At 36.2% G+C, this 23,728-nt stretch overlaps 1 protein-coding gene across 1 annotated transcript in view; it reads right to left on the reverse strand.

The window, feature by feature from the left end:
* Positions 1 to 7,655: 7,655 nt before the first annotated feature.
* The window catches only part of LOC123550787 (ubiquitin carboxyl-terminal hydrolase 16-like), a 37,457-nt gene continuing 21,384 nt past the window's right edge, over positions 7,656 to 23,728 (reverse strand). Inside the window, exons 16-20 of the mRNA XM_045339173.2 lie at positions 15,668 to 16,658; positions 14,614 to 14,750; positions 14,045 to 14,139; positions 12,505 to 12,591; positions 7,656 to 10,674 (exon numbers count right to left, since the gene is read on the reverse strand). Of these exons, the coding sequence (XP_045195108.1) occupies positions 10,318 to 10,674; positions 12,505 to 12,591; positions 14,045 to 14,139; positions 14,614 to 14,750; positions 15,668 to 16,658 (1,667 nt within the window). The 3' untranslated portion in view covers positions 7,656 to 10,317. The remainder of the gene's footprint in view (positions 10,675 to 12,504; positions 12,592 to 14,044; positions 14,140 to 14,613; positions 14,751 to 15,667; positions 16,659 to 23,728) is intronic.

Consider the following 23,728-nt stretch of genomic DNA (forward strand, 5'->3'; position numbering starts at 1 on the left):
GTATTTACTTCATCCACCAGAAGCACTCTTGCAATATTTTCCACCAGAAATATATATATATATACAAAGTCTATCTTTAGAACATAAATTTCATAAGAGGGCACAGACAACTGTCTCACATTGGCTGTCAACAAAGTATATAGGAGGCTATATTGGAGGCACACATGACCATCAGTCTATAATTTTCACCCACTCCATATCTGTTAAACAGCTGGGAAGATATTTATCAAACTAGCATTAAGATGATGTGCAGAGCGCACAGCCTGGTTCACCAGTCCAAGGTTAAGGTTACACTTGAAAGTAAAAGGTCAAATAGCTTAAAATTTGTGTTGGCTTTATATCATCCAAATTACTTCTAAAATTTTCCTACAGCTAGCATCAGTTGTATTTCTCATCTAGACAATTCAACATTTCACTTCCCATGTATCATAGCAGCTCTAGGGGTATTAATGACCTTTCGTGATAGCTCTAATTCCTTTTATAAGCTTTTTGTACTTGTTAATGAGTTTGTTAACCAGGTTTTCAACGAAAACCTGAGTTATTAGATTGGGGTAGATGACTGTCGGGCGGGCGGCTACGGCCACGGTGGCGGCGTCAAACTGGTGTTTCCGGTCAATAACTTTTGTTTCGGTAAAGATATTTGAATAAAACTTGGTATGTATGTAGCTTATATCAAGACAAAGGCTGGGATTGATTTTGGGGTTTCTGGGGTCAAGTTCAAGGTCACTGTTACTTTAAATAGAAAAAGGGTTTCCGGTCAATAACTTTTGTTTCGGTAAAGATATTTGAATAAAACTTGGTATGTATGTAGCTTATATCAAGACAAAGGCTGGGATTGATTTTGGGGTTTCTTGGGTCAAGGTCAAGGTCACTGTTACTTAAAATAGCAAAAGGGTTTCCGGTCAATAACTTAACTTAGGAATGAGCTATCATGATGAAACTTGGTGTATCGAAAACTTATATAAAGTTGTAGCTTGGGATTGATTTTGGGGTTTCTGGGATCAGGGTCAAGGTCATTGTTACTAAAAATAGGGTTAGGGTTAGGTTAGGGTTAGGGTTAGCATATCTTCAACATGCATGGAAGGATTTTGATGAAAGTTGGCACAATTGTTCACCATCATGAGACGGAGTGTCCTGCGCAAGAACCAGGTCCCTAGGTCTAAGGTCAAGGTCACACTTAGAGGTCAAAGGATACAAGAATGAAAACTTTGTCCGGAGCGTATCTTCTTCATGCATAGAGGGATTTTGATGTAACTTGGCACAATTATACACCATCATGAGACGAAGTGTCTTGCGCAGTTCCCTTCTTTAGAATTACTTCCCTTTGTTGTTACTATAAATAGCTTATATTGTAACTTTTTCATTACTAGACGTAGGGAAAAATCGAGACCACTTTTCTGTAGTACAAATTGCATGTTACATCCAATTTTGAGGTGTATTTTGACCAATCTCTACCTAGTAAGGATTTCTGTGTGGACTTAAAAAAAAAATTTTGTATTTTTTTTTTATTTTTTTTTTAAGATTAACTTCCCTTAGTTGTTACTATAAATAACTTATATTGTAACTTTTTTTATAATTGACCGTAGGGAAAAACCAAGACCACTTTTCTGTGGTACAACATAGTTGTTACTTTCTAATTTTAGGTGTATTTTAAGGTATCTCTACCTGGTAAGGAGTTTTTTTGTGGACTTAGAAAAACAAAAGAATTACAATGATTACTAAACAACCACAAAATTAAAATTACATCTGCAAATACAGGTGCTAGAGTAAAGAAATTTGCTGTGACGGGCGTATATTGTGACATTCTGGCACTCTTGTTTATTCTTATGAAAAGTGTTGAAAACCTGGTTTCGTGGCATTGCCGCGTTTCTTGTTTAAATATAATTTCAGAAAAGTGTTTGTTTTAAAAAACTCCAATTTACTAAAACAGAATGAAACTGTGTTTGTTATCATTGATGCACATCCTATAAGCATGTTATTACATGCTTCTTTTTGCTTTAGGGGTCTCAATGGCTGAGTGGTTATGGGTGATGTCCTTGAATCACTTGCCCCTTACCAAAGTGGGTTTGTTCCTTGCTCAGGACAACATGTGAGGAAGTTGTCCAGTTGTCTTGCTTAAGGTTGATGGTTCTACCCTGGTGTCCTGTTTGTTTTTATGCCCCCCTTTAAAGAAGTGGGGGTATATTGCTTTGCACCTGCTGGTCGCATCGGTTGGTTGGTCCGTAGAGTGAACGGTTTCTGCACAGTAACAGGAGAACCCCTTGACCAAGGACCTTCAATCTTGGTAGCATGATGGAGCTTATATTGTAGATGAACCCTATAGTTGTTGAGGTCAGTAGGTCAAGGTCATCACAGGCTCAAACCTTGAAAAGTTTCTGCCTAATAACTAGAGAACCACTTACCCAAGAACCTTCAAACTTTGTAGCATGCTTGGATTTATAAAGTAGTTGACCTCTATTGTTTTTTTTGTCAAACCCGCTTGCGTAAGCGAAGACATAGTTGTCCAAATGGCTGTTTGGTGTATGTGCGTCTGTGCATCCGTCCGGATGTTTGTCCGGACCGTAACTTTGACATGCATGAAGCAATCTTGTTTATATTTGGCACGAATGTTAACCTCAATGAGACGGACACCAGGTTCCTGTCTCGAAGGTCAAGGTCAGTTTGGTCAAAGGTCATGTCAGATCATGTGCGGCCCTTAACTTCAACATGCATTGAGGAATCTTGTTTATATTTGAAATAAATGTTTAACTCAATGAGACGGAGTGTCATGTGCAAACCCCAGGTTCCTGTCTCAAAGGTCAAGGTCACTGTTGGGGATCAAAGGTCATTTTAGAGCTTGTCCAGGCCATAATTATAAGTATGAAGCAATCTTTTTTTCTTTGGCGTAAATATTCACCTCTATGAGACTGTCTTGCACAAACCTCGGGTCCCTATCTCAAAGGTCATTTTAGAGCTTGAGCGGGGCTGTAACTTTGCCATGCATAAAGCAATCTTTTATTTGGCATAAATGTTTGCCTCAATGAGACAGTGTTGCGTGCAACTACCAGACCCCTCCCTCAAAGGTCAAGGTCATACTTAGCAGTCAAAGGTCAAAACTTGGTGCTGTTAGTCCTTTTGACACCCGACGGGCTTGACATGTTGCCCATGGGCATCTAGTTTTGATCAGTAGGTCAAGGTCACTGGGTTTCAAAAACTATGAGCTTAAGCTTTGCACACTTGTTTATCATCACAAGGGGACTATGTAGGCCAAGAACCATAACTGCATTTTGTCAGAATTATGGCCCTTTTTGTACTTCAAAAATCTGAACTATAGTTCTTTTCTTACATACTGTCCAGCACTTGCATATGAGCGATGGCACCTGAACGGTCAAAAGTGACCTAGAGACCGAAAAAGGTTTCTGCACAACAAGTGAAAAACAAAGTGACCTACAGTTCTCAAACTTCATAGGATGATTGTCTGTGGTCAGTAAATGAACCCCTCCATTTTTGTAGTCAGTTGGTTGAAGGTCAAGGTCAGGGGTCTGAAAATAAGGCGGCCATCACTGAGGCATGTGTTTTACAAACTGCTCTTGTTGTTATAAACAGTTATGTATGTCCCACAAGTTGGCCATATATCATAAATATTCTACATTCAATCCTAAATATGGCAAACTTTTAACCTTAAGAAAGTATCTACATGTACTTTCTCAGTGCCAGACAAAATAGTGGATTAGCATCTCAAAATAGAAACGAGAATTTTGAGCAGTTTGGACATTATTGCTCAAACTTTTTAGGCTGTTAAAAACAAAACCAATAAAATTGTTTTCTTTAATAAATTTACTTTCCATACCATGTATGATAAGTATAAAACAGTCGGAATGAAAAAAATTGCAGTAATTTCAAAGCATCATCTACAGTCCAATATATCTTACACTATTGAATACAGGATATCCATAACAAGACAACAACCTAGTCAAAATATTAACAAAATATCTGAAGACTGAAAGATAACAATCATTACTAACCTGCCTGTAATTATTCTAGCAAAAAGACTTAAAAGTGCATTTAACAAGTGAACTAGATGAAAGCCTGGCTGCTGTTCTATGGACAAATCCCCCATCCACCCCTATACATACATATATAATATATGTATATTATATATTTATACTTTCACTTTCTTAATAGCAGTGTTGGCATCTGCAAAACTTAAAACAGTTCACTTTTCGATTAATTTACAAATTCCAAACTTTTTTTTTTTTCAGGTAATTACTTTTAATTCAGTTTAAACACATTGTTTAAGTTGTTTTGACAATTATTTTTATAAATTTCTACTCTATAGGCCCATTCCAAGTCAACCTACAACTTTTGATGATACAATGTTAAAAGTTTTTAAAAACATTTCCGTTTTTCTCTATGTAAGTTTAACCAAAGATTTGCTATCAAATGTGAGGTAGAAACTCTCAATAAACTTGTACATCTGCATAAAAACTTGATTACCTATGGGAAAATTTGTTAAAATGTGAAAATTTTGTTATACAGGGAAAATTGTTATACCTGGGGAACTTTATTTTACTTGGGAGAAAATTTGTTAAAGGGCAAACAACACTAATTCGGACTATCCTTTATTTCATATAAAAAAAATTTTTTGATAATGTCTAGAATATCAGATTTTCAGAGACTTATATTCCCACCAAGAACTGTATCTATACTATTGAAAATGAAAAAGAAAAAGTGGTTTGTTACCTTTTATGTAAATGATTTACACTTCATTAACTACATCCCTTCAACTTTAGTGTGGCTGTCAGGACACAAGATTCTTATACCGCCATCTTTATTTAGCATGCAATAGAAGCATACAGATTTTGACAAAATGCTTTAAATACATATTAAAACGTTATAGGAAAAGGTAACACTTAACATGATGCTACTGAGAAAAGGCAGGAAGAAAGATTAGGACTCTTTATATTCGGACTACTTTTGAGACCTGTGTAGGCTTATATTTGATTTGGTAGTCATCAGCCTATACTTGGGGAGAATTTGTTACACTTTGGAAGAAATATTAGTCAAATTTGTTATGCTTGGGGAAATTTGCTATACTGCATAGAAATACTTGCTATAAAAATATATCTATTTTTTTTTTAGAGTTCAGCTTTCGTGTTGGTCGAAATTATAATCTGTGGAATGCATACTTCACAGAAGTAAAATTGTACAATAAAACAACAAACACACTGTAAAACAAGCTTAATGATAAAACATACCGTTTGCGAATGATTACACATTTACATGTATAAAATATGTCTATTCCAATGATTACATATTTTTATGTGTACTATAATGTGTATTCAAAGCCAGATAACATAAAACCTTTCATCTAATTAAACAAAACTGATCCAGGTCATCTTTACTGAGAAAAAATTTAAACTGATGTGTTAGGATACCCGTGCACATTTTTTGTTGTTGCAGATATTAAGTCCTCTCAAAAATTTGTTGAAACCTGTATTTTATACTTGATCTTTGAACTTACTGTCCTAATTTTCTGTAAAGTGTTCCTTTAAAGTATAAAACTACTGAGCAACTTGAAATAAGTATAACAGATGAAACACTTCAAAAGTGATGAAAAAACCCATCAAAATTCTGAATGTGTTTTTGATACAAATATTAAACAGAGATTTCTATATCTTTATTTCTTCTCAATGTTGAATATACAATTTATACCAAACTCTGTCTAATAACATTTTTAAAATTTGAAGAAGCATTACACCTTAATTTATTGAATAGATAACAACTTGAGGACCAAAGAACTCGTCATCTACATCATCCCGAGCACAAACATCACGTGTTTATTTGTCTTGAACTTTACCATACATTATGTTTATACACTCGTTCTTCTTCATGTTTATTAAGAAGCTTCCACATACAAAACAATGGCACTGTTATATGAATAACAATACTTCTTATTTCCAATTTACATTTCTACAGATTTAATGTTCTACAAGCACAACTCAAAAGCAGCAACAACAACAACGAAGGTGGAAACAAAAACTTATGAAAATTAATTTTGCTAATTGTCTCGTAACACTTGAACAATCAGTCTCTTAGTAACTAGAAACATGGTTACTCTAGTTAAAATATAGATTTCTTGAGAAATCTGAAAATAATCTTGAAAAATATTTCTGTTACCTGTCACTCGTTCTCCTCTGGAACTCGAATTCCTGTGGACTTACCAAGAGATTTTTTAACACATGAACACTATTAAACATAGATCTGAACCTTAAAATAAATCATGTATCGGAAGTATCAAGATTTACAATAAATCAAATAGAACTTAAATTTAACAACAATGGAAGTATCGAGATTTACAATAAATCAAGCACAACTTCAAATCTAACAATATTTTACAATCAAGCAGACAGCATGCAGTAAATCTATTGCACACAAATACATGCATAACATGTAACAACAACTACATATCAAAACAGTGACATAAAATTCAAATATAATGATTGTTTTCTTCCAATAATAATTTGCATAAGACATAGTTTGATATCAAATCAAGTATAATCGTATTAAACTCTATATAAAAACAATTACATTTGCCCATTTGAATATTCCATCTTCCATACTTAAATAAAAGCATTTAAAATTAACATATTTGCTTCAATCAATACAAAGTTCAGAATTATAAGAAAAGGAAAAGAATACAATCTATGTACAGTAAACAACTGTAATATCAGGCTAGTCCCCCCCCCCCACCCCTAGTTTGATATGAAGTCTATCTGAGATAAAAATTTCAAAGTTGGTGTTCTGACGATGTGTAAATGAAAGGCCAAAATCATTTAACAGAGCTGTGAAAGCATAACAATGTATGATCAAAGACTACTATATGTTGGTACGTAATGTTACAATGCTGTTGCAGGCCCTTCCCCAGAATTTTTTTAAGGCGCTGGGGTAAAGTTTGTGTGGCGGGATAAGGGGTGGTGCGAGGTCTCCCTCTCAAGTTTGATTTAAAAAAAAAAAATCGAACCCAAATGTGCTTTTTAAGTATACCATAGCAAAAAAACACAACAACATGTATTCATTACTTCTACATTTCACAATAATCATATGTTGGATTACTAAAGCCAAAAAGGCATGGGTGCCCAAAATGGACAGATGCTGTCCGAAAGGGCAGTGTGCTCTTTCGACCTGAAAGTTATCATACAGTATTGCATTTCTAGATGTCTATAGTTAATATGTATTCCATTTATCTTAATTGCACACTAAAGAAATGTCACAGAATAAATTTAAGCGGTAATCTTCCAAAACCAGTAACAAAGTTTACAAAGCCTTCTTACTTACTTTAAGTTAGGTTTAACCATTCAAGCTTCTTTCAAAAATGTCACAAGAATGTCAACTTATTCATATGAATATAAATAGTGGAGGCCTTAAATATATTAGCTTAATCTTGAAACCAGATCATGTTGTAAACACATAGTTAAAGGCCTGTTTCAGTCACATTGTAAACTAATAATTTTCACAATCCATGGTTGTATTGATCAGGTCTTTCAACAATATTTCCAATAACAGAAAGTACTATACAGTCAGGTTAAAGTTTACTAAAACGCATATCCCAAAATATACTATCCGGATACCGGTACACTTTCGGAATGTTGTCTGAAAGTAGTTTTTACTCAGTTACATGACCTACTAGGGTAAACCAGAGATAGTTCCTCAAATTTTGATGTTTCTCATCCTTAAAAAATACACCGACTATCAGCTTTTTTTGAAGGAAATATGGAAAAATTGCATACGACATCGGGAGTAATAAGACTCGTGAACGGACATTCTAAACGTACTTTTACTTTCGATATTCATTAAAATTTGTGCATTTTCTAGTTTAAATTACAGTAGAATCAAACTGCATTGATATATACTTGTTATTATACTAAACAACGGTCTAATTTAAATTTTGCACAAAGAAATCTAGGGCACTTTTCACGTGCTTGGTAATCAGCTGGCCGCTTACGCACCCCTTTTTGACATTTCACAGGATCCATAATATTTATTAATTAGTTTTAACCCTTCATTGATTCTCATTACCTGTGTGCACTCGCCGTGACGTAATTTGCTGATCAAAAAATCGTCGAGGCATGTCAACAGGGAAATTACATATACACTACACATGAGGTATCTCACGGGGATGAAATCGCTTACTGATTTAAGACGCCGCGCTAATAATTGAGGCACCGCGCGGGATATTTAAGCGCTGCGGGAAGCTGTATTTCGTGTTTTAAGCACCGCGGTAGCGCGGCGCCTTATGCGGCTGGGGAAGGGCCTGTGTTGCACAGGCTAAAACTCCTGACATGTAAGGAATTACTGTAGTTACTAGAGGTGTCAGAGTAACTAAGATCTAGCAATTCCAGTATCAATGTTTTTACTATAGATAGTAACTCCCTCAACAAGACTTAACACTACTTAATCATTGTAACCTTTATGATAATGCAAATACTGTACCAAAACCCACACACTGTACATTACTGTCTACAACACTACATAGTCTTTCTGGATTCAGCTAAACAGCAACAATTTAACTTTGAAACTAAAAATCCTCTTTACATCAATGCCTTTCAAACGAAACAATTTGATTTTCATAAAAAATATCCTGAGCTTATGAGAAAAGCTGTAGAATATACCACAACAACATGTGCCTAGCCTAGATCAAATTGTTCAAAGTCTAAGACACCATGTGTCTAGCCTAGAGGCAAGTCTTTCAAGAATCTATGACAATGTGTGTCTAGCCTAGAGGCAAGTCTTTCAAGGATCTGTGACAATGTGTGTCTAGCCTAGAGGCAAGTCTTTCAAGAATCTATGACAATGTGTGTCTAGCCTAGAGGCAAGTCTTTCAAGAATCTAAAACAACATGTGTCTAGCCTAAAGGCGAGTCTTTCCCATCAAGAATCTATGACAATGTGTGTCTAGCCTAGAAACAAGCTGTTCAGTTACAGTATGTATGATAGCACTAGAGGTAAATTTGTTCCTTCCTGAGAGGTTTACAGGTCTTATAAACATTCTAAGACATGAGATTGTCTGCTCGTATCAATAGAGATTAGAGAAGGTGACTATAACCTCCATTTGGCACTTGTATGGAACAATTTATTTATTTATTTATTTGGGTTTTATGGCGCACAAACACAGTATAGGTTATATGGCGCCAAACAGGACTACAAATTTTGGTTCCACATCTCATTTACATCAAATAAAAACATGAGGTATGGAATCAAAATTTGCAAACTTGTATGAAACAAACCTGTAAATGTGTTTATTGCACTGATGAATGGTTACTTTACAAGCCATCTCTAATGTTCTGCAGCCATATTGGGAGATCAGATTTTTCTATCACATAAAAATCTACAAAAGAGAATCTGATGTCAAACAAAAATACTCTTTTGTTTAGTTTTACTTTGTTGCACAGAAGCCGATATTCATAACTGCTGCAAGTTTCAAAACCTCTAATTTAAAAAACATCGTCATATAACTATGGTCCCTAATCTACACCCCCTATTCTAAATTAGACTATCCAAAGCAAATAAATAAATTTATCAAAGACCTTCTTATTCAATTCTGCTGCTTAAAATTGGGCCATATTAAAATGTTGTTCTATTTTCTACTTCACTTAAAATTAGCTAACCACTGAAATTTGATGAGAATTCAAATAGTTGTTAAAATGAACAATCCTGCCATGTTTCTACATGATCCTAAAAATACTTGAAAATACATGTAGATAATGAATAAAAAAAAAAACAAGTGAAAATTCAAGTAAAGATTTACAACATTAGAATGCTGTAAAATGCAAGCCCCAGAAAAAAATTACAAAATCCTATAACAAACATCATGTATTCAAACTTTGACCATTTACTACCTTTTTCCTATGAAATATCCGTGCAAAAAACTGCCAGTGCACGAAATGCTACTATCTCAATTCTTTATCTATAGGTGTTTTCTGTTTGCACATAAAACAGTTCCACCTTTGTGTCTTAGCTTGGAGAGATTTTGTTAGCTTAAGACTTCAAACACCATTCATACTATCCAACTTCAAACACTTCCCATTAAACTGGAAAAGAAATGGTATTTATCATAGAAAATGTAATAAAAAGTTATTAAAAAACCCCCCCAAAACACGGAAACAGTTATCATTTCAGACTACTCCCAAGAATTTTCCAAAACAATATCTTAAAGGGAAGCACAAGTTAACAATTTTCAGAGGAATATTTTGAGAAATGATTTTCTATCAATTTTAAGATGTTTACAAGAATGTTTAGTATCAAGGAAGAGAGTTTTCTGATGGTAAAGTTTTATATTTTAGTAAATCCTTTCATAGAACAGAATGTAGGCCTGGGCTCTTTCTACCGATGCTTCTGTTACTTCGTTCACACGCGAGTCACTGATATGATACCAGCGTCCTGGGGGAACCAGCCCCTCCAAGTTGATGTCGTCACCAGAATCCTCAACAAGGTGGTCGCCATTCACAACATGCTGAGCGTATGTGTGTAGATATTCTTTCAATGTCACATTGTGTTTGTTAAGGAAATTGTTTAGAGTTCCGATGTTAGGTCGTACTTTGACGTAGGCCGTGTAATGGCCAGACGTAAGCCGGCCACTGTGTTCAACTACACCATACAGTGAGTACAAGATCTTCTTCTGTCCTCGCTTTATACCCTGAAAATTTTATTGCATTGATCAGTAATGTGCCTATAATAAATATCGACATGGTGGATAATTGGTACCCTCAACCTTTGTCCACCCCAAGATGAAAATTTCAAACATACCTAAACTTCATGAGACCACCCCTATGAAGTTTCACTTGAATAGCTTTAACTTTAAAATAGCAGAAATGATTTGCAATGGACAGACCGACCACATGACCAACAGTAACATGACTCCTATAGTCCTCTAAACTTTCCAGTGCTGTAAATAAGTCAGTTCTCATAAATTTCAACTCGCATTAGAGAACCGTAAAACGACTTTATACTCTAGCTGCATTTTCCATGTTCTTGTAGAACATTAATATTAAATCTTTTTTTTCACACCACTTCTCACCACATGGGAACAGAAATGAACATTAATCTTTTAACTGCAAACTTCCAAAAGTAAGCGAAAAATCATACCCCACCTGATCATTTTTTAAGATATACAAGAGGGCCATAATGGCCCTATATCGCTCACCTGTTATCATTGCACTTAAGGACAAGAAGGTCAAAAAATCATAATCAAGATCAATCGAAAGAATTATGAGAAAATATAGTTGAAATTTTCCAGATTTGTCAAAATACAGTTGAAAATTGGAGGTACCATCCATGTTGTACCACAGAAAAGCGGTCTCGGTTTTTCCCTACGGCCAATTATAAAAAAGTTACTAAGTAAGCTATTTATAGTAACATAAAAGGGAAGTAATTAAAAAATTTAGTGTAAAGATTCGAGATCTTATGGTGATACAAGTTGTGTGCAAGTTTGGTTAAAATCAAATCATAAATGAAGCTGCTATTGTGCAGACAAGGTCAAAATAGCTAACTTTGGCCCTTTCAGGGGCCATAACTCTGGAACCCATTATGGGATCTGGCCAGTTCAAGAAAGGAACCAAGATCTTATGGTGACACAAGTTTTGTGCAAGTCTGATTAAATTCAAATCATAAATGAAGCTGCTATTGTGCAGACAAGGTCAAAATAGCTAATTCTGGCCCTATCAGGGGCCTTAACTCTTGAATCCATAATGGAATCTGGCCAGTTCAAGAAAGGAACCAAGATCTTGTGGTGATACAAGTTGTGTACAAGTTTGGTTAAAATCAAATCATAAATGAAGCTGCTATTGTGCAGACAAGGTCAAAATACCTAATTTTGGCCCTTTCAGGGGCCATAACTCTGGAACCCATTAAGGGATCTGGCTGTTTCAAGAAAGGAACTGAGATCTTATGGTGATACAAGTTTTGTGCAAGTTTGATTAAATTCAAATCATAAATGAAGCTGCTATTGTGCAGACAAGATCAAAATACCTAATTCTGGCCCTTTCAGGGGCCATCACTCTGGAACCCATCTGGCCAGTTCAAGAAAGGAACCAAGATCTTATGGTGATACAAGTTATGTGCAAGTTTGGAAAAAATCAAATCATAAATGAAGCTGCAAATGTGCAGACAAGGTCAAAATAGCTTATTTTGGCCCTTTCAGAGGCCATAACTCTGTAACCCATAATGGGATCTGGCCAGTTCAAGAAAGGAACCGAGATCTTATGGTGATACAAGTTGTGTGCAAGTTTGGTTAAATTAAAATCATAAATGAAACCACTATCGTGCAGACAAGAAATTGTTGATGCACAAAAACAGCAAATTCTGGCCCCTTAAGGGGCAATAACTCTGGAACCCATGATGGGATCTGGCCAGTTTTCGAAAGGAACCGAGATATGCCAATTCAAGTTTTGTACAAGTTTTATCAAAATTGCTTGCAAAATGTGGTCTCTATTGTGACAGGTGAGCTAAAAATAGAAGAGCATGTTACCTGTGTAAGAGAGCTGCAGTATGGAGCAATGTCCAATACAAATGGAAAATCTACATGACGATTTACTTTTCTTGAGCTAAATCCAACCTGTAATAAATCAATCATCAATTAAGTACCGTAGATACCCATGTAAAATGCGCACCCCGGTATAATGCGCACCCCCGATCTTAGTCCAAAATCCTGGGAAAAAAAAAAATTTTTTTGGTCAATTTTGAGGTGGATGGAAAACGGAAGTAGGGTTTACATCGACGCCGGTAATAAATTTTATCTCCATGGCGGACAGCAGCATCGGTCTCACGGTGGTACTATCGATTTTTGTTTTCTCGAAAATAAAACCAGTAAATTATTGTTATATTTGTTGTTTTACCTTTTTTAATTCACTATTTTGAATAAATAAATAGCAGCTGATTCAATATTTCGGAATGGTATCTTTCAAAATGACACGAGCTTCTCAATTCAAACTGATAACAAAAGGTGTGATAGTCTTTTTGTCACGATCATAAAGCCAGTAATTACCGGCAATTAACGTGTCACCTTGTGTCAGTTATGTTCTCGGTTAAAGATAATTCTCTATCTTTAATTAGTATTATAATTTTTGTGATTTGTAAACATTTCTTTCGTCAAAATACTTTTAAATTTATATGAAATTAATTTTGATTGAAAGAAAAATAAACAATTCGATCTTTTACGGAACGTAACGGCAATCTTAGATTTTAGCGGAGACAGTAAGCGCGGGGAGTAGTTTCCCTTTACCAAAATGGCGAACATCGGTAACAAACTTGTTTTGAAGTTGGAAAATTGTCTATACCTGTGTATTATGCGCACCCACGATTCGGGGGTGGTCCCAGGGGTCAAAAAACTGCGCATTATACATGGGTATCTACGGTAAATACCTATATACATGAGACTAGTTTAAATAACTTCTTATTCGCTTTAATATGTTTTTTAACTAATTTGAAACACATTTTCTCTAGTGAGATCCCATACTTCCTAAATTAAGGCGTCCTTGCCAAACAAAAGATGTGATACCTTCAAGTTAAGCCTAATTTAAAGTCACATTACCTAGGTTTGCTTGCCTAAATTGAAATGATTGTACATTTTGTAATGTGCATGCTTCACTGTTTATGCCAAAAGTAATGAACTTTTAAAAATACGTAATTATTTTGCCAGTAATTATATAATATGGTTCAGCAACCACTATGTTGTACCTATCCGTAAAATATCATCTTGTGGTGAAATGTACCGTAAAAGTAGACAGAATTTAGCTTAACTTTAACCAGCTATAGATCTAGTCATTAGTTGATTCCTATTGTGGAAATCAGTAAGTCAATGGTCAAAGGCATAGTGTTGCCGAGACTTGAAAACAATCAATAACTGGAGAATGTTGTAATTAACCGATTCGTAAACTTCACGATTGTTTGTTCCAGATACAAGCTTAAAGGCACTTTCATTTGGTAAGCCAGCAAGATTAACTGCTCTACCCTAAGGGATCTAAAACTTTTCCAAATATGAAAGAAGTCAAAGTAGTATCATTGCTTACCTGTTCAAATCGTTTAAGATGTAGTGTTAGAACTGCTGGTGGCTGGAAGACCAAATACTGCTTGTTGGCATTTGAGTACACTGTCTCTTTCTTCTCTGCAATCAAACATTTACCAATCTAAATGTACTCATTCATAATTCAATATCAAATCTGAAGTTGTCATACTTAACTTTAAATCGTGCCAATAGAAAGAATTAAATAAATTAGAATTTTTAAGAGTAATTCTCTCCAAACAATGTTACATTAAAGTTACAACTAGTGTGTCACTGGTGTCCCCACTTACTGTCACAGTAGTCATAAGTTACTTGCTGATAATGCAAGCCATAATAAACTTTCATATTACCAAGAGTAGGGGTCAAATACTTTTTGAGATATGCATGACAAAAAGTCTAATGGACATCCTGACAAATGCAAATCTAAGTGCCCCCCCCTCACTCCCACCAAAACAAATGTAGGAAGGCATATAAACTGGGATTTAGTTTTCCTACTGCAATTTATAATAAATTTACCCTAGACAAGTTTTATGTATTCAGTGGTCTATTTCACATAAGTTTCATCTTATTTCTTACCTTTATTGGGGTTATTTTTATATTTCAGTTTAGTGCAGTTTTTACACCCAAACTTGTTGTTTCCAGTAAGAAGTTCTGCTGCAGTAAACTGGTTCAGGCACGACTCTACTGAACATTCACCTGATGTTGGATGATACCTACAAGTATATTACTTTTATATGAAACTTGTATTTGCAATGACAACCTTCCATTTTCTGTAATGCTGTATGTACAGTTAACTTTTAATATGTCACATTAACATAATTTAAGTCACATGAGGACTTGCCAGCTCTAACGGTAGATCACAAGTGCACAACTAGGCATGATTTGGGTCATCAATTTTTGGTAAGCAAGCTGGACAGGTTTCTAACATGAAAGAATTCTATAGCCCAAGCTGGCTTTCGAAACCACGGTAGTGAAATTTAAGAGATCTGAAACAGATGACCATAACCACTCAGCCCCTAAATGTAATGTTCTTTCATTTATAAGGAACTGGTTGGACAATCTAGCAGTAAGAAATGTTGGTTCAGCTTTCCACTAATATTATAACTAATAAGTATATGTCGAGCCCGCCAGCTGTCAAGTGTGACCTTGACCTCAGACCTAAGGACCTGGTTCTTGCGCATGACACTCCATCTCACAATGGTGAACATTCATGCTAAGTTACATCAAAATCCCACCATGCACAAAGAAGAAATGCTCCGGACAAACTTCAATTTGACCTTTGACCTCTCCAACTGTGACCTTGACCATTGAGATAGGAACATGGTGTTTGTGCATGACATTCCTTCTCATTAAGGTAAACATTCATGCCAAATATAAACAAGATTGGCCCATGCATGTCAAAGTTATGGTCCGGACAAAATCAGATTGACGCACGGATGAATGGACACCGACCCGCCAAAAGTGACGACTAAGTCGAGCTCACCGCAAGCGGATTCGACAATACAACTTTGATAAAAAACATGCACTTTTAAGAACAGCTTATATCAAATATGTAACAGACACTAAAAGTAAGATCAACTTCCAATAATAATGCAAGTTTGTTCCCCAGTCAGTGAGTACAAACATTTACCTTTCTGCCAGGGTATTAATTGACTTCCTCTGTCCTTCTTTCTGGATTTCTTTCAATTTGTTGTGCTTGGAAGTTGGAGATAAACTTACTACATACTTATACTGCATGTTGCCATGTATATCACCATTAACAGCAGTCTGTTCTCCACTATTTGCATTGTCTGTGTTTACTGATAAAACCTTACTATCTGAAGATGGAGTTTCTACTTTCTGTTTTCTATTTTCTTTGTCATCCTCGGTTGCATCCTTGAGAGTCATTTGGCTTAGATCACTTGGTAAGCTACTAGAAACATCTCCTATACTCAGAGTGCTTACACTTGAAGTCAAATCACTCACAGATTTGTCCGATTTACATCTAACTTCTTCATTTTCTATGTCTTTATTTTCTATATTAACTTCAGTAGCTATTTCACTATTTGTTTGATGTGTAGTTTTAGTGTCAGTTTCAGATTTTTTAATATTTTCTTTACTATTACCATTGACTAGTGTTTCCTTAGAGTTATAAGTTTCTGTGTTTATATCACCATTGCATATTCCATTTGTTGCCCTACCGCACATAAAAGTAAAACTAGCATTAACATCATTCTCCTCCTTTTCTAATTTCGGCTGAGCATCATTTTCTTCAAGACAACCATTTGTTAAAGTATAACTAACATTTACATCTTCATTATCACAACCATTTGTAACAACTGCATTCACTGGTCCATTCAATTTTGAATTATTCAATCCAGAAGCTTGTAAAGAATGACTGCTGTTCAATGACTGATCATGTGACTTAGAACAGTTCTCAATTTTTGTTTCCACTTCAAAGCTGGTGTTATTGGCAGTGGTATCCAGTCTATATGCAGAGATGTCCATTTCCTGACTAATGGTTGGTCTCTCCTTGGCTGACTCGACTATAGTATCATCTAGACTACCAACAACACTGTCACTGAGTGTTTTGTTGTAACATCTAGATGTATCACTCTCTAAGTTATCCTCAACATCAGCATCTAGCAGTACAAACAAAAAGCATACAAATGCCATAAATTCAAACTCTCGCAATAATCTTAATTCATGCAGAATGAAATGCTTATCTTTAATACATAGCAAGGATTTTATCTTTATACCAATACACTGAATATAAATGAGCTTATACCAAACAAATTTAAATGAAGACTTCTGTAAACAAGAGGGCCAAGATGGCCCTAGATTGCACACCTGAGAAACACACCATAACAGTGTAAACATGTTTGACATAGTGATTTCATGGAAACAAATATTCTGACCAATTTTCATTAAGATTGCATCAAAAATGTGGTCTCTTTAAGTGTAAACAAGCATTTTCTTCAATTTGACCTAGTGACCTAGTTTTTGAGCTAAGATGACCTACATTTGAATCTTACCTAGATTTGATCAAGGCAATCATTCTGACTAAATTTCATCAACCTCGATTGAAAAATACAGCCTATATTGCATACAAAACGTTTTTCTTTGATATATCCTAGCGAACTAGTTTTTGACCACAGATGACCCATATTCAATCTTGACCTTAATTTCATCAAGACTAGCATTCTGACCATATTTCATGAAGATCAATTGAAAAATACAGTCTCTATTGCATACACAAGGTTATTCTTTGATTTGACCTAGTGACCTAGTTTTTGACCATAGATGACCCATATTCTAACCTGACCTAGATTTCGTCAAGGCAATCATTCTGACTAAATTTTATGAATATCCAGTGTAAAATGCAGCCCCTATTGCGTACACAAGGTTTTTCTTTAATTTGACCGGGTGACCTAGTTTTTGACCCTAGATGACCCATATTCAAAATCCACCTAGATTTCATATAGACAAACATTCTGATTAAATTTCATGAAGATCCGGTGTAAAATGCAGCCCCTATTGCATACACAAGGTTTTTATTTGATTTGACCTAGTGACCTAGTTTTTGATCCCAGATGACCCATATTCAAACTTGACCTAGATTTTATCAAAGCAATCATTCTGACCAAAATTCATGAAGATCAATTGAAAAATACAGCCTCTATCGCATACACAAGGTTTTTCTTTGATTTGACCTAGTGACCTAGTTTTTGACCCCAGATGACCCATTTTCGAACTTGGCCTAGATTTCATCAAGGTTATCATTCTGACAAAATTTCATGAAGATCAGTTGAAAAATACAGCTTCTATCGCATACACAAGGTTTTTCTTTGATTTGACCTAGTGACCTACTTTTTGACCCAAGATAACCCATTTTCAAACTTGGCCTAGATTTCATCAAGGTAATCACTCTGGCCAAAATTCATGAAGGTAAGTTGAAAAATACAGCCTCTATCGCATACACAAGGTTTTTCTTTGATTTGACCTAGTGACCTAGTTTTTGACCCCAGATGACCCATTTTCAAACTCGGCCTAGATTTTATCAAGGTAATCATTCTGACCAAAATTCATGAAGATCAGTTGAAAAATACTGCCTCTATCGCATACACAAGCTAAATGTTGACGGTTGACAGACAGACGACGGACATCGAGCGATCAGAAAAACGCACCTGAGCATTGCTCAGGTGAGCTAATAAAAACCAATATAAACTGCAGCAAAATTCTTTTGCTTATCAAGTCATTGTTGTGCATAAAGTTACACATGAAACATTTTAGATCATGAAACTTTTCAGTTATAGTGGTGGAGGAAAATCCCAGGTGTCCCTCTGGAATTTATTTAAACAAGAGGGCCATAATGGCCCTATATCGCTCACCTGTTATCATTGCACTTGAGAACAAGAAGGTCCTCAGAAAAAATATCTAAGTCCAAAGGACAGGAACAACTAAGGGAAGAAATTAAACCAAAAAGAAAAAAAAAATCTTACAAGGTACAAATATGTCAAAATACACCTAAAAATTGGAGGTACCATCCATGTTGTATCACAGAAAAGTGGTCTCGGTTTTTCCCTACAGCCAATAATAAAAAAGTTACTAAAACAAAGCTATTTATAGTAACGTAAAAGGGAATTAATTAAAACAAGTGAATGAAGTATTGCCATGCAATACAAAGTCCCCTACTGGAAGGCACCTAATTTTTTCTACTGCAGCATAACATAATGAACTGATATCTGTCAATGATGTATAAACAATATTGTACTACATATACAATATGTTATAACATTATAACAACACACTTGGATTAAAATGTGCATATATAAAAACCCACAGTTGTTTTCATATTGAATTTTTTTGGCTGATTATAAAAATGTTATCATGTAAGTTATTTATAGTAACAACAAAGGGAAATTAATCTTTAAAAAAAAAAAAAAAAAAAAAAAAAAAATATAAGTCCACAAGAAACTCTTTACCAGGTAGAGATAGGTCAAAATACACCTAAAAATTGGATGTAACATGCATGCTGTACCACAGAAAAGTGGTCTCGATTTTTCTCTACCACCAGTAATAAAAAAGTTACAATAAAATCTATTTATAGTAAAAACAAAGGGACGTAATTCTAAAAACAAGGGTGCCTCATGGTGGTGAACATTTGGTCCAAGTTACATCAAAATCCCTCCATGCATGAAGAAGAAATGTTCCGTACAAAGTCATTCTTGAATTTGACCTTTGACCTCTAAATATGACCTTGACCTTAGACCCAGGGACCTGGTTCTTGCGCATGACATGTTGTCTCATCCAGGGGAATATTTGTGCCAACTGATATCTAAATCCTGCTTTGCATGACAAAGTTATAGACCGGACAGGAAAAAAATCCTCTTGACCTTTGATCTCAAAGTGTGAACTTGACCTTTAAGCTAGGGTACTGGGTTTGCGCACGACACGTCGTCTCATCATGGGAAACATTTGTGCCAAGTAATATTAAAATCCCTTCATGGATGGCAGAGTTATGGACGGGACTGGAAAAAAACTCTGTTGACCTTTGACCCCCAATTGTGACCTTGACCTTTGAGCTAGGGGTCCAGGATTTGCGCATGACACGTCGTCTCATCATGGGGAACACTTGTGCTAAGTGATATTAAAATCCCTTAATGAATGTCAGAGTTATGGACCGGACACGAAACAGACCCTGTTCATGCTATGTTAACATTTGACTGCTAAGTGTGACCTTGACCTTTGAGCTAGGGGTCTGAAAGTTGTGCATGACACGTCGTCTTATTATGAGGTATATTTGTGCCAAGTAATATTAAAATCCCTTCATAGATGGGAGAGTTATGGACCTGACAGGAAAAAAGCCTTGTTGACCTTTGACCTCCAATTGTGACCTTGACCTTTAAGCTAGGGGGTCCAGGTTTTGCGCATGACACGTCGTCTCCTCATGGGGAACATTTGTGCCAAGTAATATTAAAATCTCTTCATGGATGGGAGAGTTATGGACCGGACAGGAAAAAAGCCCTCTTGACCTTTGACCTCCAATTGTGACCTTGACCTTTGAGCTAGGGGTCCGGGATTTGCGCATGACACATCATCTCATCATGGGGAACATTTGTGCTAAGTAATACTAAAATCCCTTCAAGGATGGGAGAGTTGTGGACCGGACAGGAAAAAAGCCCTGTTGACCTTTGACCTCCTATTGTGACCTTGACCTTTGAGCTAGGGGTCCGGGTTTTGCGCATGACACGTCGTCTCATCATGGGGAACATTTGTGCCAAGTAATATTAAAATCCCTTCATGGATGACAGAGTTATGGACCGGACAGGAAATTGCCGACGAACGGAATGACGGAATGACGGAAAAGAGCATTCCTATAGTCCCCAAAACTGGTTTTCAACCAGTAGGGGACTAAAAAACAAGAGCTGTCTCCATAGGATGACATATGCCCCCGATGGCACTTTGAATGAGTAGTTATGGCCGATGTTAGAGTTTAGGACCTTTGACCTACGGAGCTGGGTCTTGCGCACGACACGTCGTTTTACTGTGTCACACATTCATGCGTAGTTATTTTAAAATCCATGCATGAATGACAGATATGGACCGGACACGCCCATCAATGCACTATCATGAAAAATGACCTTTAACGTCTAAGTGTGACCTTGACCTTTGAGCTATGGACCTGGGTCTTGCGCGCGACACGTCGTCTTACTGTGGTACACATTCATACCAAGTTATTTGAAAATCCATCCATGGTTGACAAAGATATGGATTGGACACACTCATCAATGCACTATCCTTTAAAGTCTAAGTGTGACCTTGACCTTTGAGCTATGGACCTGGGTCTTGCGCGCGACACGTCGTCTTACTGTGGTACACATTCATGCCAAGTTATTTGAAAATCTATCCATCAATGACAAATATGGACCGGACACGCCCATCAATGTACTATCCTTTAATGTCTAAGTGTGACCTTGACCTTTGAGCTACGGACCTGGGTCTTGCGGGCGACACGTCGTCTTACTGTGGTACACATTCATGCCAAGTTATTTGAAAATCCATCCATCGATGACAAAGATATGGACCGGACACGAAAATTGCGAACAGACTGACAGACCGACAGACTGACAGACGGTTCAAAAACTATATGCCTTCCTTCGGGGGCATAAAAATGATTGTAAGTTAACAAAAGAATCATCTGCCAAATTAATATGTTGACATAAATGAAATTTCAGATCAGTATCTTCATTAGTTACGGAGATATACCAATTTTAATTTGAAATAAAGGGAGGTAATTTGACATAAAATCAGTCCATAGTTATCTACCATCATTGGCTCAGTCCAACTAATGACAACTAGAGCTATCACTAAAGGTGATGAATGTACCCCCCGCATGCACTGACACAGTACATTGCAATTTGACGCACACAAGATTGCATAATTATGTGGACTGTATATATATAGACTGTATGTATACAGTATAGTAACAAAAAACAAAGTCCCATAACTATGCAGAATATTTATCTAAAAGAATGTAACATGCACCATGCACAACTAGGGTTGGTACTGATCACTTGTGTGAAGTTTCATTAAATTGTGTGTAAGGGTTTGGTAGATTAGGCATGCACAAAATTGCATATGCAGACTGTATGTACATAGTATGTTAACAAGAAACAAAGTCCCATAACTCTGCAATTTTTGTTGCTGAAAGAACCTAACATGCCCCATGCACAACTACTGTTGTTACTGATCACTTGTGTGAAGTTTCGTTAAATTGTGTCAAGCGGATGAGGAGAGATGGTGCACACAAGATTGTGTCTATGTATATAGTATAGTAACAAAAAAACAAAGTCCCATAACTCTGCAAATTTTTTTTCTGAAAGAACCTAACATGCCCCACGCACAACTACTGTTGTTACTAATCACTTGTGTGAAGTTTCATTAAATTGTGTCAAGGGGATGAGGAGAGATGGTGCGCACAAGATTGTGTCTATGTATATAGTATAGTAACAAAAAAACAAAGTCCCATAACTCTGCAAATTTTTTTTCTAAAAGAACCTAACATGCCCCATGCACAACTACTGTTGGTACTGATCACTTGTGTGAAGTTTCATTAAATTGTGTCAAGGGGATGAGGAGAGATGGTGCGCACAAGATTGTGTCTATGTATATAGTATAGTAACAAAAAAACAAAGTCCCATAACTCTGCAAATTTTTTTTCTGAAAGAACCTTACATGCCCCATGCACAACTACTGTTGGTACTGATCACTTGTGTGAAGTTTCATTAAATTCTGTCAAGGGGATAAGGAGAGATGGTGCGCACAAGATTGCGTCTATGGACAGACGGCCAGACGGACAGACAGACAGACAACCTGAAACCAGTATACCCCCCCTTACAACTTTGTTGTCGGGGGGTACAATTATGAAATTTCAGTTTAGTCCTGTAAGTACTTACTGATATAAATCCATTTTGATTACAATCAGGGGAGGTAATCAGATATAAAATAACTCTGGAACCTACGAATGGATCTGATTTGTCATGGAATCCAAGATTTATTTTTGTTGAAGATATTTTGGAAGTTTGTATCAAACTAGAGCTATCACTAAAGGTGATGAATGTACCCCCCGCATGCACTGACACAGTACATTGCAATTTGATGCACATTAGATTGCATAATTATGTTGACTGTATGTATATAGACTGTATGTATACAGTTTAGTAACAAAAAACAAAGTCCCATAACTACGCAGAATATATATCTAAAAGAACGTAATATGCACCATGCACAACTAGGGTTGGTACTGATCACTTGTGTGAAGTTTCATTAAATTGTGTGCAAGGGTTCGGAAGATTAGGCGCACACAAGACTGCATATGCAGACTGTATGTACATAGTATGTTAACAAGAAACAAAGGCCCATAACTCTGCAATTTTTTTTTCTGAAAGAGCCTAACATGCCCCATGCACAACTACTGTTGTTACTGATCACTTGTGTGAAGTTTCATTAAATTGTGTCAAGTGGATGAGGAGAGATGGTGCACACAAGATTGTTTCTATGTATATAGTATAGTAACAAAAAACAAAGTCCCATAACTCTGCAAGTTTTTTTTCTGAAAGAACCTAACATGCCCCATTGACAACTACTGTTGTTACTGATCACTTGTGTGAAGTTTCATTAAATTTTGTCGAGTGGATGAGGAGAGATGGTGTGCACAAGATTGTGTCTATGTATATAGTATAGTAACAAAAAACAAAGTCCCATAACTCTGCAATTTTTTTTTCTGAAAGAGCCTAACATGCCCCATGCACAACTACTGTTGTTACTGATCACTTGTGTGAAGTTTCATTAAATTGTGTCAAGGGGAAGAGGAGAGATGGTGCGCACAAGATTGTGTCTACGGACAGACAGACGGACGGACAGACAGACAACCTGAAACCAGTATACCCCCCCTTACAACTCTGTTGTCGGGGGGTACAATAAAGCCATAAATGAAGTCTCTATATGGCTGCAAAAGCCAAAATAGCCAATTTTGGACCTTTAAGGGGCCATAACTCTGGAACCCATGAAGGAATCTAGCCAGTTCAAGAAAGGAACCAAGATCTTGTAGTAATACAAGTTTTGTGCAAGTTTGGTTAAAATCAAATCATAAATGAAGCTGCTATTGTGCAGACAAGGTCAAATAGATAATTTTGGCCCTTTCAGGGGC

Source organism: Mercenaria mercenaria, chromosome 4 (assembly GCF_021730395.1).
Source record: "Mercenaria mercenaria strain notata chromosome 4, MADL_Memer_1, whole genome shotgun sequence".
Taxonomy (NCBI): domain Eukaryota; kingdom Metazoa; phylum Mollusca; class Bivalvia; order Venerida; family Veneridae; genus Mercenaria; species Mercenaria mercenaria.